A 16871-nucleotide genomic window follows, 5' to 3' on the forward strand; every position below is an offset into this window, starting at 1 on the left:
CCGACTGAGCCCCCCAGGTATCATGTGAATATTCTGGTGCCACACTCCCTGGTTCATCCAAGAGGAGTTACTGTTGTCCAGCCTAGAGTGCTTTCAGCAGAGTTGAGGGCTGTAGCGGGGCAGGGTGGTGGGGGTCTCAGAAGAGGCCCAGCGAAGCCATTAGCCTTTAGGGGGTTTAGTACAATTTGGTCAGGTGGTCTGAGAGCACAGATATCACCATTTAAAAAAATAATTTATTTTGAAATTTCAAATTTATACAAGTTGCAACAAGAAAGACCTTGGGGCGCCTGGGTGGCTTAGTCGATTAAACGTCCGACTTCAGCTCAGGTCACGATCTTACGGTTCGTGAGTTCGAGCCCCGCGCCGGGCTCCGTGCTGACAGCTCAGAGCCTGGAGCCTGCTCCAGTTTGTGTCTCCCTCACTCTCTGCCCCTCCCCTACTTGCGCTCCGTCTCTCTCTCAAAAATAAACATTTAAAAATATTTTTAAAAAAGAATACAAAGATCTCCCGTATCCCCAGTCGTTAGTTGTATTTATGCCCACCCCCCCCGCCCCATGTGGATACTCACTGTTACTGTTCTTTATTTGGGGTCAAGTTGTAGACTTGATGCCCCTCTTTCCTCAGCGTGACCCCGCCACCCTGGACTCTTCCCTGCGTAACCACAACACAACCACCCCTATCAGGAAATCAACACTTTACAACACTGGCATCCCGTCATTACACCCCATTCCGACTTCTCCTTTTGTCCCAACGGGGTCTTGACATTTCTGGTCCAAGATGTCATCCAGGATCACACGATGTCTCTCTTTTTCATCTCCTGCAGGAGCAGCTCCTTGGTCTCTTGTTACTTTCACTCTTGACAGCTGTAAAGAATCTCCCTTCTGTAGATTCTCCTCAACTTGGGTCTTCTCAATGTTTCCTCATGTCCAGACCCAGGCCGCGTATCCTTGGCAGGCGTAGCACCAGAACGAAGCGATGTTCTCGGTGCTTCACCCCAGGGGCACGTGAGGTCTACCTGCCCCACTGGTGATGTGAATCTTGATCACCTGGTCATGCCAGTGTCTGGCAGGTTTCTTCACCATAAAGGAATCCTTTCTCCCTTTGTAGCTGATAAATATTTTGTGGGGGGATAACCCAGGACTATGGCACTATCTCCTACTTTTGTATGCTGGGATATCATGGCTTGTAGACCCCCTCAAGAAATAGAGATCGGGGCACCTGGGTGGCTCAGTCAGTTAAGCGTCCGATTTCAGTTCAGGTCATGATCTCGCAGTTCACGAGTTCAAGCCCCACTGTCAGCTCAGAGCCTGGAGCCCGCTTCAGATTCTGGGTCTCCCTCTCTCTCTGCCCCTCCTCTGCTTGCATTCTGTCTCTCTCTGCCTCTCAAAAATAAATATTGAAAAAAACAAAAGCACCTTCTCCATGAAATCTGTTCTGGTCATTGAACTTGAAGGTGACCTCTGGAAAAAAAACAACAACAAAGAAACAGAGCTGGAAAATATATGTTCGTATTTACCTACTCACACATGTTAAACACATCCTATTTATCTTTTATCTTTATCTCTAGATAGATACATAGATAAATTTAAAACGTGTTCAAATAAGAAAGGGGGAAAAAAAACCTACACGTTTACACCAACCTCTAATTCCAGTACAGCACCTCTAGGTTTTTTTTTTCCTAGCCTTCTCTTTCCATATTACAAATCCCTTCTCAACTGTGGGAAAACTTGGTCACCATTATCATCAGTAAGCATATTTACTTATTTGCCTTGTCCTTCTGTTTGTAACCAACCTTCACATGCGCTGGCTGCATGCTTGGGCCTCCAGCCTTCACATTAGCTATCGTTGCTGATGAATCCCTCTCACCGATATGCTATCTTGTCCCAAAGCGGTCATCTTGGCAATGGCCTTATGGCCACTACTCCTTTCATGTCACTAACACCTGACACATCGCAGCAGCGAATACATTTCTTTCATTGAGGTACCATCTGAGCTCACCGCCAGCAACAATTTTAACAATCGTACTGCCACATTGTACCAGGGACGATTAGTGTGCATCAGTGACGGTGTCCTCCTTGTCAGTCAGGTAGCAGGTGAAACCACTCCCAAATCCTATCCTACTGTCCATTTTTTTGGACCACCCTGCTTCTGGCACCAGCTCTCACTCTCTGTGACACCCATTGGCCTGCAGGAATTTTGTTAGGGGTGCAGTCATGGAAGGGAAGGAAGCAGGATTGGGCAGAAGGGGAGGCCGAATTGCCCTTCACGCATCTCTCTTCGGCTGAGACCGTCCCCAAAAAGACCACAGCACTTCCAGCAGCTGGGGTAATAAGGAAGTTCTTTTTTTTTTTCCCCCCTAGAGGGGCATCTGGACAGCACAGCACAAGGTCAGCCACAAAATCATCCAGGCTGTTCTGTAACGACCTGTAGGCACTTTGTGCTTTGTCTATAGGTCGATTCTCAAATCTGAAAATCAACGAGCATGTTTTTATTATTGGATTTCTGTGACTAGCATTTCTCGCAGAGCTAGAGGTCAAGAGGATTACTGATTACATTTTCTTTCTTAAACTTTTGCTTCCCTCTGTCGTTTTTAGTTGCTTTGAGTGCATCTTTGAAGAAATATACTGTCCACTGTTTCTAACCTCTTCACCCAGTCCACTATCTATTTTTTCTGGAGATCTCTGTCCCAGGACCCCGTCTACACCCTTGATTTGGATGAGCCGTAAGCCCCGTCTTGCTGGACATTTGTCCCCGTGGGGCTTCCCTCTCCTGCTTTCTTCTGCTACATTCTATGTTTAAAACCTTTCTTAGTTTTGGGGCGCCTGGGTGGCTCGGGGCGGTTGAGCATCTGACTTCAGCTCAGGTCATGAGCTCATGGTTCGTGAGTTCCAACCCCACATCAGGCTCGCTTCTGTCAGCATGGAGCCCACTTCAGAGCCTCTGTCCCCCTCTCTCTGCCCCTCCCCTGCTTGTGCGCGTTCTGTCTCTCTCTCAAAAGTACATAAACATTAGGAAAAAAAAAAAACACCTTTCTTAGTTTATGCCCTGGTTTTACTGGGGCAAATTTTTTGAATCTGAAAAATGTCTCATTCCACCCTTCCATTTGCTTCATAGTTTGGCTGGATATAGAATTTTGGATGGAAAATATATATTTTTTTTTTCATCAGGAATTTAGAGACATTGTTTCTTTGTCTGCTTGAAACGGATTCTGAACCACTCAACACCCGTTCCAGGCACTGGTCTTCGTGCTGGAGATACCATGCAGAAGGAGACAAACTCCCTGCTCTTAGGAGACAGATAATAAACAAAAGCAAGACCAAAAAATAACATTTTGGTAATGATTAGTGCTATGAAGGATGTAGCCAAGGCTAAGGGTGTAAATGCTGATCGTGACTTATGTTAGATATGCTGGGCAAGGACATCTTCTCTGAGGTGACATTTGAGATGAGACTTGAATCGTGAGAAGGACTGAGTCACATGAAGATACAGGGAAATTGTATTCTGGTCAGAGGCAACGGCAAAGAGAAGTCTGTGAGGATTCAAGGAGTCTGGCATATTGGAAACTTCAGGAAACTTCAGCATGGGTAGCTGGAGTGTGGTATCCAAGGGAGACAGTTCTGGAAAAATGAGTTTGGTTCTGATTCTCATTATTGATAAGTGACCTGTGATCTGTTTCTAGAAATACTTAAGACTGGTGGTGGATCGGAGATGGCCATGAATTCTTTGAAGCTCCTCCCACTGAAAGAGGGGATTTATGTCTTTCTCCCCTTTAATGTGGGCCCCACGACCATCTGACCAATAGGATACAGGAGTGACACAGTGCCAGTTTCTGGATCCAAGCCTTAAGAGATTGGCAGCTTCCACATTCTGTTTAGCGGAACATTTACTCTTGGAACCTATCCTCTGTACTATGAGGAAGCCCAAGACACATGGAAAGGCCATGTGTAGGTCACGGGCGAGCTACCAGCCAAAGCTTGTGTCACCTGCCAGCCATGTGAGTGAGTCTTTTGGGCGTCCAACCCCCCGAGCCTTCAGATGGCTCCAGTTCTAGCTCTCATCTGACGACAGTTTCGTGAGAGCCCTCCCTCAACATAAGAACTACTTAGCAGAGCCCAAGAACACGTAGACCCATGAGGGATTTGTAAGATACTGTGCCAGGCACCTACTGGGCCCTTTCTATCTGGAGATTCACCTGCTTCAACTGTGGGAAATAGTCTTACATTCATTCCTTGATAATTTCTTCTTTCCACTTTTCTGTTTCATGTCTGCATCTCCGTTAATGAGATGCGGGACCTCATGGATTGATTCTCTAAGCCTGTCATATTTTTTTCCTATTTTAAATCTTTCTTTCATTCTATTTCGGGACATGTTTTTTTGTTTGTTTGTTTGTTTGTCTGCCTTCGACCTGCTATTGAATTTTTTATTTCGGACTGTGTGGGAGGTTTGGGTTTTGTTTGATTTTGCTTTCGTCTGGTCGACGGGCATCAGGGGGATAGGACACGGTGAAAACCCAGGCTCTGCTTATACCAACTTTTAATTTTCAAATTTTGAACCCCAGTTCCTTTCCCTCCATTGTTCCTGGTGTTTCAGAGCCTCTCCTGGGTCTACAGTGCAGACTGGGTCTTGTTCGGGTCGAAGCCCCACCACTCTCTCTTATCCCAACTCTAGGCGGTGGCCTGATACGTCCATTACCAGACCTCAGTCCTCTTTCCGATGTCCACAAACATGGAGCAGTCTCTTGACTGATGTTCTGTCCCAGTTCGCTTCATTAGGGTCCCAACAAAAAAAAATTCCTTTGCTATCATTTCAATGAATTCTTGAAGGAGAGGAACTCTGTCTGCTTCATTAATGAGAATTTCTTTTTCACTGCGTAGGGAGATAATGGGCTGTAAACATTATCTTCTTATTTTCATAAATCCACCTGTTTACTGTCATAACATAACTTTGAATTATTTTCCCCTCGGAATTTCAAAAGAACCAGCAGCTCTAAGCATTGCCTGCAAAATGTTTTGTTCTTCTCGTGTTCTCTGCCATCTGCCAGTCATTTTCAGTAGGGCTGCATTTATTTGAATTTGAATTGGGCAAGATGGGAATGTAGCAGTAAAAATATTAATGAGGGGCGCTTGGGTGGCTCAGTAGGTTAAGCCTCCAACTTCGGCTCGGGTCATGATCTCGAGGTGCATGGGTTCGAGCCCCGCATCTGGCTCTACGCTGACAGCTCAGAGCCCGGAGCCTGCTTGGGATTCGGTGTCTCCTTCTCCCTCTCTGCTCCTCCCCGGCTCGCACTTGGTCTGTCTGTCTGTCTGTCTGTCTCTCTTTCTCAAAAATGAATGAAAATTAAAAAAAAATATTGATGAGACCTCGCTTTATGAGCAAATTTGAAAAGATTTCAAATCTCGCCAAATTCAAACCATTATTTGCTTTTTGTTAATGAATTAGTGTCTTGGTGGAGAAGCCTTTCAAAGCTGACGGGTCAAACGGACGATAGAAGCTGCACTGGCAATGTCGCCACACGGTGGCGCCACGTCAGCCGGCGAGCAGTTGTCTGCGGTTTGTCCTGGGATTGTGGGAACCACCCTCCACCCTGTTCCTAGGCACCGGGACTTTGACTAGTGATTTCAGTGTAATAAAAAAAAATTAAAAAAACAAAACAAAACTTTTTTACATCTCAAAGCATTTTCAACCAGGCGTTCTGCGTTGGTACTCAGGCAAGGACTAAAAAATGCTCCTGGTTTAATAAAGTGGGAACAGAAGGTAGGCGTAGAAGAAAGCCCTGAACACAGCCCGCCCCCCCCGCCCCCAACCCGGGACATGCCAGGAGGTCACCTACAGAAGGCGCCCTGCACAGGGTAAGAAAATAAAAGCCGGCCCTAAGAAGTGAAGGTAGATACAGGCCCTCTGGAAGTATCCCCTTTTCCTTGATGCTTATTCTCAGGGGGAATTTGCCTTCCACGATCTGAGGCATTGAATTACACAAGAACTTCAGAAAAATCTTACAAGATGTGATCACCGTGAACGACTCTGTTCCTGAATAAAGGCTTTCTGTTTTCAGAGGCTTTTATGTACATCGTCTTGCTTAGGACACGCTGGGCCCACGGAGAGGGGGTGCTGTGGGGCTGTTTTACACACGATGAGGCACCTGGGCACCTGCTCTAAGTCATGGCTACAGAGGAGATGCATCGGGGCCAGATGTCCAGCCCTCAGACTCCTCGATCGGAACTCACAGATGGGTCCTGCGTAGGCCAGGATTTTTGTTATTTCAAAACTCTGTCTTCTTAGGGAATTTCAACCTAATCAAAGACGTTAAATATGTAAAAAAAAAAAAAAAAAAAAAAAAAAGTGCGTGTGTGTGTGTGTGTGTGTGTGTGTGCGCGCGCGCGCCCGCGTTATGGTTAATTGAATTCAGTGCCCTGAATCGCAATTTTGAAAATTAAGTCTTTCTAATGGAAATGAGATTACTTTAAAATTTTTCTTTGACAAACGACTATACACATGAGGTCACATTCCTAGAATAGGAAAAGAAATACGTGAGGAGACAATCTTCCCCCTTTCCCTGTCCCCTGGTTTCTGCCCCTTCCTGGCCGCAACTGCTCCCCCCTTCACTAGTCGCTTGTGTGAATTTTTGGAGTCACTCATTTATTTATTATAAGCGTGTGGTATGATTCTTTCAGAGCATAGAATTCACACACCACACATAATATAGGATGTATGCATACACGTATAACTTGTTTTATACAAATGATAGCATATTACACATACTGTCCTGTACCTTACTTTTTTCTCCCACTTACCTATGTAACTTGGGGAGTTCTCAGGGTCGGTGCATAAAGACCTCCACACTCTTTCTGATGGTTGCTTTGTTTTCGTTGTATGGTTGTGCATTTGACCCACGAAATACTGACGGAATTTTAGGTAGCTTTGCCATTTAGAACTGGCCTAAGAGCGATTGTTCATTCTCCCTGTCTCAAGGGAGCACAGTGACATTTCCAAAAAGGACAACTTGATCTTATGAGGTCTGTGGGAGCTGAACCAGAAGCACTTCTCATTTTATAGGGTTTTTTTTTGGGGGGGGTGTTTTGTTTTTATTATTATTAAGGCTGCTGTGTCTTGAAAAGTGGCTGGTCCTCGCCAAAATATAGAACGGCCCCCAAGTAAATGAAATTGCAACCCAAGACAGTGGAGACTGGATTCGGATCCCAAATCAACTCAGAGTGAGGAGAACAGAGTTGCAGGCTCTCGATACCTGCAACCGCCCTGGCCCCTGTTATCTTCCCTCAGGGCTGCAGAGCCTTCTGGAAAGCTGCCGCCTGGCCTGGGTCAGATTGCTTACACGCCGCTGCTTCCCAGGCCAGCGTTCCCAACCTTAAGCCAATGCACATTTATAGAACACTTCCATGTGATTCTGGGGGAAGACAGACCACGGGCGGAGGGCAGTGCTGAGAAGTCCTGACATCAGGAAAAGAGGGCCTTTTCCCGGCTCTCTGCTCCTCATGCTGAGAGGATACTGGGTAAGTGAGTCTCAGCCTGACGGCTTTATTCCTTTGAACGGACGTGTGGCTTTAAACTGGTTTGGCTACTGAGATTAGAGGGATAAATGCATTTCTTTCTTTTCTTTCCTTATAAAGGGAAACTAAAGGCACATTTGTGCTTCTTATTTCCACGCCCTTCACCCCCTTGTCCCCGAAGCTGCATGAACTGTATTTTTTCTTTCCTGTAAATTACTGTTTCCTTTTGGTAGGATAAGTCCCCATTGATCTGGACCTTGGTCTCCTCGTTCATAAAATAAGGCTTTGGCTGGATGAAATTTCATTCTTCTGGCCTCTGTTATGATTCTGCCCCTTGCAAATTGGATTTTCAAGTATTTACGGTTCTGTGGAATGACGATTTAAGAGGCCCCTGAGGCTCCGACACACCACGACTTTATGGGGGGAAAAGTTATTTTAAAACTCTTGACGGTGTTGACTCAGTCACGTCTGCCAGTGTTTCTCTGGACCCACACAAGTACCTTTTCAGGCCGGTTTCGATGCTGTGGCTGCCAACTCGGAGTTGCATGTGATTTCAACAAAAATCGTGTGTTTCCGAGCCTGACTTGGTGTCGGTTATAACTGGATCATCAGGCCACACTCAAGTTATGCAGAATGCTGAGCCTTATTCGAAAATCCTACAGTTTAGTAAAACACAGTGGAGCGTGAGCGTGTACGTGTGCATGTGGGTCCTATTTCATAGCACGTTCCATGAAACAGGAACGCACAGACTTCCACCCCTTATCCCACGCACGCCGCGTACGCACTGGTGTGGACTGTCCTCATGTGTGTGTGTAGAGGGGGCAAAGCCCCTCCGGTTTTAGCTGCTGCTTCCAAATCGGCACACTGTCCTTCCCAGTGAATGCCCGTTGGCGACTTTGGGATTGTCCTGCTCTGGGGTCCCGCTGGCAGTGCCCCGTTGCTTCCCTCCACGTCCTCCTGCACGGACACCAACACCAGGTGGGTCTCGTGGCCGTTGGGGGTTGATGTTCAGGAAAAGCCTTATGCTCCAGTTTTGTTTTCGAAGCCCCTGGGTTTGGGGTTTCCTAGCTTCGTGCTCTGTTTGCACGGGGAGATTTGGGAAGAGCTGAAATCCCTGCTGCCTCCATCTTCCTAGGATGTCACGGGTCAGTTTTGTCATCACGACCTGGAGACCCGCTTGCTTCTGCAGTAGCTCTAATGGATAGTGATGAGGGTCCGACGCAGAAGCAAAGGGAATGGGGAGGAAGGGGACCGTGAATGACACACTGGGAAGGAAGAACCCAGAGTTCTTGGTGAATGTGCATTGGAGAGACAGGAGGAATGAAATCGAGGGAAAATTAAAACACAGTCTATCACGCATTCGTCCCCTGGGCTCTTTCCACAAACACTCAAGTGACCCCCGTGTACCAGGTGCTGGGAATGAGGATATAGTTGTAAGCTACACTCGCACAACCACAGCACCTGGGCTGGAGGGGGTGGGGCAGATCCCAAGGAGCAATCATGGTGCAGAATTGTTTCAAGAGGTTAAGTGACAGTGAGTCATCTAAGAAGAAACTGCCACCAGAGTTAAAAACGCAGTGGGTGCGGGAGGAAGTGAGCGCTGGTGGCCTGGATTTGGAGCCTTCCGCCTGGACTCGGCAGGGGAGGCTATGGAAACCAGTGGAATCTTCTGTGGACCCCAGGCTTTAAGACCAAATCGTGGATCTTATTTTTTTCTTAATGTTTATTTAATTATTTTCAAAGAGCGAGAGAGAGCGGAGGAGGGGCAGAGAGAGAGAGAGAGAGGGAATCCCAAGCAGGCTCTGTACTGTCGACACCGAGCCCGATGTGGGGCTCAGTCTCACAAACTGTGAGATCATGACCTGAGCCGGGGCCAAGAGTCGGATGCTTAACCGACTGAGCCACCGGGCTGCCCCAAATCCTGGGTCTTGTTAAATGGCTTCCCTGAGAGCAGGGAAGAGAAACTGGAGAAGGCCAAGGAGAGCCGGGGTTTGGAGCACCTGTGTAAGTGGACAGACCCACTGGGGGAAAGCGGGGGTGACAGTGTCAGATACCGCGGAGATGCTGAAGCAGGATGGGGACTGGGCGGGGAGGGGGGTCACGGGCAACTTCTGAGTGTGGTGTCAGTCAGGGAACACTGGTTGCCAGAAACAGAAACTCCCTGGAAACGAGCTGGGGGATCAGTTGAGAAGACGTCGCTGTGGGCCATAGCAACTCCTTGTGTCCCGGCTTCTCAGCCAGCACCTACGTCCTTCTGGTCTGAGGGTGGGCTGGTGTCTGCTGGGCTCCTAACCTTGCTCGTCCCTCACATCATCAAGCGCAGTCTCGGGGGCTCTCTGGCACAGATTCCAGCCTCCATTCCTCGTTGCCTTGTGACTCACGCAGCCCCCGCCCCTTGATTGACTTCCAGGGCCCCTATTACATATCAAGAGAGAAAATCTGATTGGCCCACCTTAAGCCAGAATCAACCCCTCGTGCCGTCAGCAGTGTCTAGGAGGTGGGTTGGTGGGGGGTAGGGAACGGGGGAGAATGAGAAACGAGCCATTTTCAGAGCAAAGGCCAATGGCGGGCCTTTGAAATTTCCTCGCTCGAGTGTGTGATTCTATGGGAGTGGATTTTTTAAAAATTTTTTTCATGTTTATTTTTTATTTTATTTTTGAGAGAGAGAGAGAGAGAGAGAGAGACAGAATCTGAAGCAGGCTCCAGGTTCCGAGCTGTCAGCCCAGAGCCCGACGCGGGGCTCGAACTCGCGAACTGCGAGATCATGACCAGAGCCGATGTCGGAGGCTCAATTGGGCCACCCAGGCGCCCCAATGGGAGTGGACGTTATTGCGGATTGCAATGATGAGACCCGCCAGCTGCACACAAGAGTGTGTGCTGAATGGGCCAGGGTATGCGGGGTGTAAGGCATAACACTGGGGGGCCCGGACAGGTGCAATTCACCAGACTGTGTGGTATCGGCCAGTAGAGAACAAAACTCACTATGATGCAACCTTGCTCCAAATCTCCAATTCCCGAGAGTGGAAGCCGAGGTGAGGTGGTCCAACCCCACACAGGAGGTGGGGCAGGGGGTCGGACGCTCCAGGGTGGCAAGACTACAAGGCAGCAGCCATCCCTGCCCGAGGAACGAACACAGGAAGACAACTCTTTGCGGGCTCGTCTGAACGCTTTGAGAGTCACCGGAGGGTCCACATCCTCGGTCCTACGGCCCTTAATTCAGCCGTGTTTAGAAGAGATGGACGTCGATGTGTTTCCATACCCCTGGCCTGCTGTGGCTGGTTGGTGTGCGTGTTTCAGTCCCGTGAAATGATGTGGAGAGCAGGAACGGGTCAACCCAGCGGCCACCTTGCCAGCGTTTCATAAATGCCGTCAAGGAGGGTATTGAAAATTGACCCGGGGCAGAGAGTTGCTGGGACGAGGGAGCGCTCTGAGTTTGTGACCTAAAAAGGGGAAATTCTGCTCCACACGCAAGTCAGGGAACAGCCTCGGCAGAGCCCGGTGCCAGAATTGGTGCCGAAGAATTAGAAAGAGATTAAACCCAGCGACACGGGCCCATGTTGTTCTAGCAAAGGGAGCTAACTTTCTGTAGTCGAGCTGCTCACGTCGGTTCAGGAATGACTAAAGCTGGTTTGTGGGTCGGTTTTCCGGGGCCCCAGAGAAATTCCCAGCCCCTACCAAAGGATGGCTTCTCCTCAGAGTAGTTGCCTTTCAGGCTTATCAAATCCAGGGTTGCAAGGCTTAGGCCATGGAAGATTCTTTCTCTCTGGTTGTGCTCCTTATGTGTGAAGGGACAGTAAAGGGTATGGATGTGGGTGCAGCTGGAGTGATCTTTGTTCCTTAAGTTTATTTATTTTGAGAGAGAGAGAGTAGGGGAGGGGCAGAGAGAGAGAGAGAGAGGGAGAGAGAATCTCAATCAGGCCGCGCGCTGTCCCGAGTCCGATATGGGGCTCGAAGCCACGGACCCTGAGATCATGGTCTGAGCCGAAGTCAAGAGTCGGATGCTTAACCGACTGAGCCACCCAGGCACCCCTGGAGTGATCACTTTTAAGTGGGGCCAAGGTTGTTCATTTTGAGGGGACATAATTTTGTTGGTCACTCCGGGGGCTCACAAACCATGCGTTTGTATTTAGTCTTGGTGGTTCAGAAAACAGCTCCGGTGACCATGCTTCTGCTAGAAGCTGATAATGAGGCTCAAGTTAGGATCTGACGGAGTCATTTTGTGGCTCATATTTCATAGCAAACGGATGAGACGACCAAGCCCCGAGTCCTGGTCAGTCACAAGACCATCCTCTCGTGTGTTCCAGTTCTTTGGAGAACATTTGGTGATGTTATTGTCTGCATCACCTGGTGGCAGTTTCGCTCTCTGGCCTTCGGTGGGTGTGCTCCCCTCACCCCCAGCGCCAGCCTGTCTTCCCGCCCCTGGACTGGTGATGCTTTTGCCAACACCTCTCCCTCGTTTAGCACAAACAAGAAGATTCAGGTTGGCTTGTCTTGGTTAACAGGTGGGGGGGGGGGCGCGCGGGGAATGACCTAATCACAGACGCCAACCTTGGAGAAGCAACCAGACAGAGAAGGAACGGTGCCCATGGGCAGTCAGTCATTAGTACCAGACCTTCTTATCAGATGGGCAGATCCTCCTGGGAGGGAATTCAGGAAGTTATCTTTTGGGAGCTGTGTTCATACATGGCAAGATCCATCCTCAGGCCCACGTTCTGGAAGCCGGGTAGTGCTCAGACTATACGTAGTCCTAGAAACCAAACAAACAGGGGTGAGTGAGAGGGGCTGAGCTGGGGCTTGGGAAGCAACGCTTGGACTGAGGTCCACTGGAGGCGTGGCGCCCCATATCTGAAGTCCAACGAGGAAACTTAATCATTCCAAGAATAGTTGTAGATCAACGAAGGCTTCATTCGTTAGCTTCCTTCCAACTTCTCCATAATTTTTTTTTTAAGTTTATTTATTTTTGAGACAGAGAGAGACAGAGCATGAATGGGGGAGGGTCAGAGAGAGAGGGAGACACAGAATCAGAAGCAGGCTCCAGGCTCCGAGCCATCAGCCCAGAGCCCGACGCGGGGCTCGAACTCACGGACCGCGAGATCGTGACCTGAGCTGAAGTCGGACGCTTAACCGGCTGAGCCACCCAGGCGCCCCTCTTTTTTTTTTTTAACTTATTTATTGAGAGAGAGAGAGAGAGAGAGAGAGAGAATCCCAAGCAGGCTTCGCACTATAAGCACAGAGCCCAGCTCGGGGTTCTGAACTCACAGTGAGATCGTGACCTGAGCTGAAATAACGAGTAGGGCGCTTAACCGACAGAGCCATCCAGGTGCCTCAGCCACTGTTTCTCTACATTAGTCAGTCTACCTGTGCTTGCCACAAAGATTCGTGGAGGGCAGAGGATGGGCGCATGAGAAATCACGCTCCTGGATCGTCTCACTTTCCTCTTGTTATTCAGTTTACTCTGAAGAGTGCTGTTTAACTGTCTCTGCTTTCTTCCTGTCTTCAAGTTATCCTGAGGGTCTGGTTGTTGCACGCATTTACTTTCTCTATCTCATTGTTTTATATCTTTTGGGGAGGAAACATGGAGAGACAGGTCGCTACCTCAAAAGTTAATTAAAAAAAAACACACAGGGGGGCGCTTGGGTGGCTCAGTCGGTTAAGCGGCCGACTTCAGCTGAGGTTATGATCTCACTGTTCATGAGTTCAGGCCCCACATGAGGCTCTCTGTGCTGACAGCTCAGAGCCTGGAGCCTGCTTCGGATTCCGTGTCTCCCTCTCTCTGCCCCTCCCCAGCTCACACTCTCTCTCTCTCAGAAAGTAAGTAAACATTAAAAAAGTTTTAAAAAACACACACACAGGAAAATTTGCTCAAGATGTCCTTTTTGTTCTTGCTGAAAAGAACTATAGTTGGAACAAATGGGACTTAACAAAGCCTCGTTTGTAAGAATTTTTAAATTATATAGTGATTATTCTCTCCTTAAATTTTTAAAGATAAGTCTACAATAAACTTGTCTGAAGGACAAATGTCTTAAAAAGTGATTCTCTATTTTATATAATAAAATTCCCTGATCGTAGCTGAAACCCTCTCCAAGGCCTAGTAATTGCATTTGCAAAGACTTATTACGTCCTGCAGAAGGCAAATATCTTCAGCTTCTTAGTTCAGCTCTAACATATAGCTCATCAGCATAACATCTTGGCCCTGCCGTAATTGGCACTGATATCTCATCCACACTCAAGATTTCTGTCGTGTCTCATCCCGTCTCCCCCCACCCCCCCAACCCCCCCCCCCCCCCGGGCCTGTAGTTCTCAATTATGTTCATACTGTATTTGCTTTCCAAAAATGACAGCACACTTTAGCTTTGGGATTCGACCGATGTCTGAACGTTTGTGGGTTTCAACAGCTTGCTTTTCTAAGCAATATGGTTTTGCCAACACCCAGCCTGCAAAGGACTATACAAAGATCGCGAAGAAGGGGAACCTTATATTTAAAGGTGTCGTCAAATATCTGTTTTAGCAGGAAGAAAAGAGAAAGAAAAGAGACCTCTTACTGCAAACCAATATATGGCCTCATGTTTCCATTTTAGGCTAAGGGGCCAGGCACTGTTTATAATGTAAACTCAGAGCTTCATCCTCAGAGTGCAGGGATAGTCTGGCATCAGCCACGATGACCCTAGGGGCCACTAGTCAAGGGGCCATGCTTGTAAACTGTCATCTTACCACGGGAGAGGAATACGATCCATCTATCGGTCGTCTGTCACGTGACATCCTTTGTGCTTCAGTGCACAGATCTTCAGGATGGATAGTCACAGTTGGGTGTAGGCTGGTATGAAGGAAAGTTAAATGGGCCCTCTGGGGAGAGATCTTATCAGTTAGCTGTTGCCATGAACAAATCACCCCAAAACTTAGGGGTTTAAAACACGAACTCTTTAGGATCTGATCCCGTGGATTGGCATCTGGGCTGGGCTCGGCGGCTCCTCTGGGTTTTTTTCTCTTGGTCTCTCTCGGCTGGGATCCTTCACGGGGCTGTGGCCATCTGTGGGCTGGCTAGTTCTCAGCAACTACTTCTCAGCCATGCAGCTGAAAGTGTGCAGATTCGGTGTGGTTCCAGAAGAAGCTAAATTTAGGGTGGCCCTTGAGGAAAGGCCTAGGGCCCTGTCTAAGAAGGCGGTCCATAAGATCAGCCAGGTTGCCCCTGTTGGTGACCGTGGGTTGCCAGAGCTGGTGGGGAATCCTCACCACATCTTAACTAAAGTCAGAACTGATGAATGGGGGGAACTCACCTCGTTCATTCATGGAATGGAACACACGTTTATCGGGTTCCAAAGCAGGGAGTCCTGAACCAGGAGAAAGAAGGTCTGGGTTGGAATCCCAACTCTGCCAGCGTAGCAGCCAGTCAAGTCAGAAGACAGAAATGTCCCAGTTATTCTATCAGAGAGAATCTGACATAAAGAATGGCTATCTAAGTAAATGCCAAGGCAGAAAAGCAAACTCAGAGTTGTGACAGAAGGTGGTAGCTACAGGAGGCAGATATCACACTTAGGGCTTATGGGGCACAAAGAAGCTGGAATTATTAAAAAGTAGAAGCTTGGAGGGAACCCCAGACCCCTGTGGAGGGAGGCCCAGCCATGAGGCGAGCTCTGTGGGCATCAGGACAACCAGAGACAGGGTCCCAGACAGGTGACTGCCCCCCGGGGGTGAAGACTGCAGGCTGGGTGCTGCTCCCAGGACCGGGAAACAGACAGGGACGGAACGATCTCTCCTCCTTCCTCCTTCCACCTCTGGCCTCTGCCTCCTCCCGCAGGGCCTCCCAGGAGCAGCTGGCAAAGCAGAAGTGGCTTTGCAGAGTCCCCAGCACCGGGAAACAGGAGGTTTGAGGCTGAGAAGCAACAGCTGAATACTGGCCCAGCCTCTCCCCAGGAGCAGGGCTGGGGACGTGGCCTCTGGTCTCGGGGGCGTGAGAGGAGATGTCTGAGTAACTCTCAGTCCTCACGTGCGTCGAGGCTGCCTTTTCCCATCGAAATTTCTCGGTGGCCTCAGAGATGGGCGAGGGAGAAGACAGGAGGCTGGGGGAGAGCGGCCAGGAAGAGCCACACGTCCCTCAAACCCCACAGAGCAGCCAGGTCCCTGCCGGAGCAGAAAGCAGGCCGGCGAGGTCTCGCAACAAATCCCCTTCCCAGGCTACGGCGGTTTGTTTGTATTCAAACAGGAACATGATAACAGAGCTATAAGTAGCACCACGCTCAGCTGTGCAAAGGAGGGAGTTAGAACAACTGAACTCAGCCACCGGAGGGGAGAAGATGAGGTCTCCCGCCTGCTGGGGCCATCTGTGGGAACAAGCAGCTGGCTGGGGTCACCGGCTGTGGCAAGCGGCCCAAGTCGCTGCTGGTCAGGTGCAGCTGAGCTCACCTTCGATAAGCAAGCCTAACCCGGACTCCTCCGGTCGATGCCTCCCACATCCTCAGCTGGCACAGGACCTGACGGGCTGGATGCCACCGAGGCCGGAGGGCAATCAATGCCACGGCAGGGAAGGCGGGTCCTATCTGACCTTGCTGGTCTGGTCGGGAGGTGACTGCAGAGCCTACAGAGGCCTGCTGGGGAGGGGGCGGGGTTCTGCCTGCTAGAAGCGTGCCTGTCTGCATCTGGTCCCAGCCCCTGCTTGCTGGGAGACGAGGGCCGATCCTTTCCTACCCTCTCGGCCTCAGCTTCCCCGTCTGCGAAGGGGGTGTTGAAGATGATCCCCAGGTTTCTTCCAGCACTCACAACCCAGCATGCTCAGTGCAAAAGAAAAATCAAAACTTCTTAAGCCTTTGAAACAGATACATTTCTTTTTTTTTTTTTTTAAGGTTTATTTATTTTTGGGACAGAGAGAGACAGAGCATGAACGGGGGAGGAGCAGAGAGAGAGAGGGAGACACAGAATCCGAAGCAGGCTCCAGGCTCCGAGCTGTCAGCACAGAGCCTGACGCGGGGCTCGAACTCACGGACTGTGAGATCGTGACCTGAGCCGAAGTCGGACACTTAACCGACTGAGCCACCCAGGCGCCCCAAAACAGATACATTTCTATCACATACAAAAAAGAATTTTTTTTTTAAACAAGAGAATAGAAAACCCCAAATAGAAAACTTGGTACGATGGTGGGATGGATCAGCAGATTCCAAGAGGCTGTTCTCACAGGACAGTGGAGGTTAGTTGCAAAACCTCTCTGAGTCTCCGCGTCGTCACCGAGGCTGGCACGATCTTGTCTCTGATTTCCCAGCTCCCTGCACCTCCCCACCCTGCACGCAGCATATGAAATGGGGCATCGGCCTGACCTGGACATCGCAATCTCGTTCTGAGCTGCGGCCTCCGCCCACAGGCTGCTTCTGCACCCAT

At 49.3% G+C, this 16871-nt stretch overlaps 1 protein-coding gene across 13 annotated transcripts in view; it reads left to right on the forward strand.

The window, feature by feature from the left end:
• The first annotated feature begins 7396 nt into the window (after window positions 1–7396).
• Window positions 7397–16871, forward strand: part of TACC2 (transforming acidic coiled-coil containing protein 2) — a 211914-nt gene continuing 202439 nt past the window's right edge. For 11 of the 13 annotated variants that reach the window (XM_053909967.1, XM_053909977.1, XM_053909980.1 and 8 more), the window contains exons 1-2: window positions 7397–7508; window positions 8383–8483. Coding sequence is in view for 1 of the 13 variants with exons in the window: in XM_053909976.1 (XP_053765951.1) it covers window positions 7491–7508 (18 nt within the window). In the remaining 12 variants the exon portion in view is untranslated. The remainder of the gene's footprint in view (window positions 7509–8382; window positions 8484–16871) is intronic. The other 2 variants (XM_053909969.1, XM_053909976.1) reach the window with 2 other exon arrangements.

The sequence above is a fragment of the Panthera pardus genome, unplaced genomic scaffold (assembly GCF_024362965.1).
Source record: "Panthera pardus isolate Hobbes unplaced genomic scaffold, ASM2436296v1 HiC_scaffold_22, whole genome shotgun sequence".
NCBI lineage: Eukaryota > Metazoa > Chordata > Mammalia > Carnivora > Felidae > Panthera > Panthera pardus.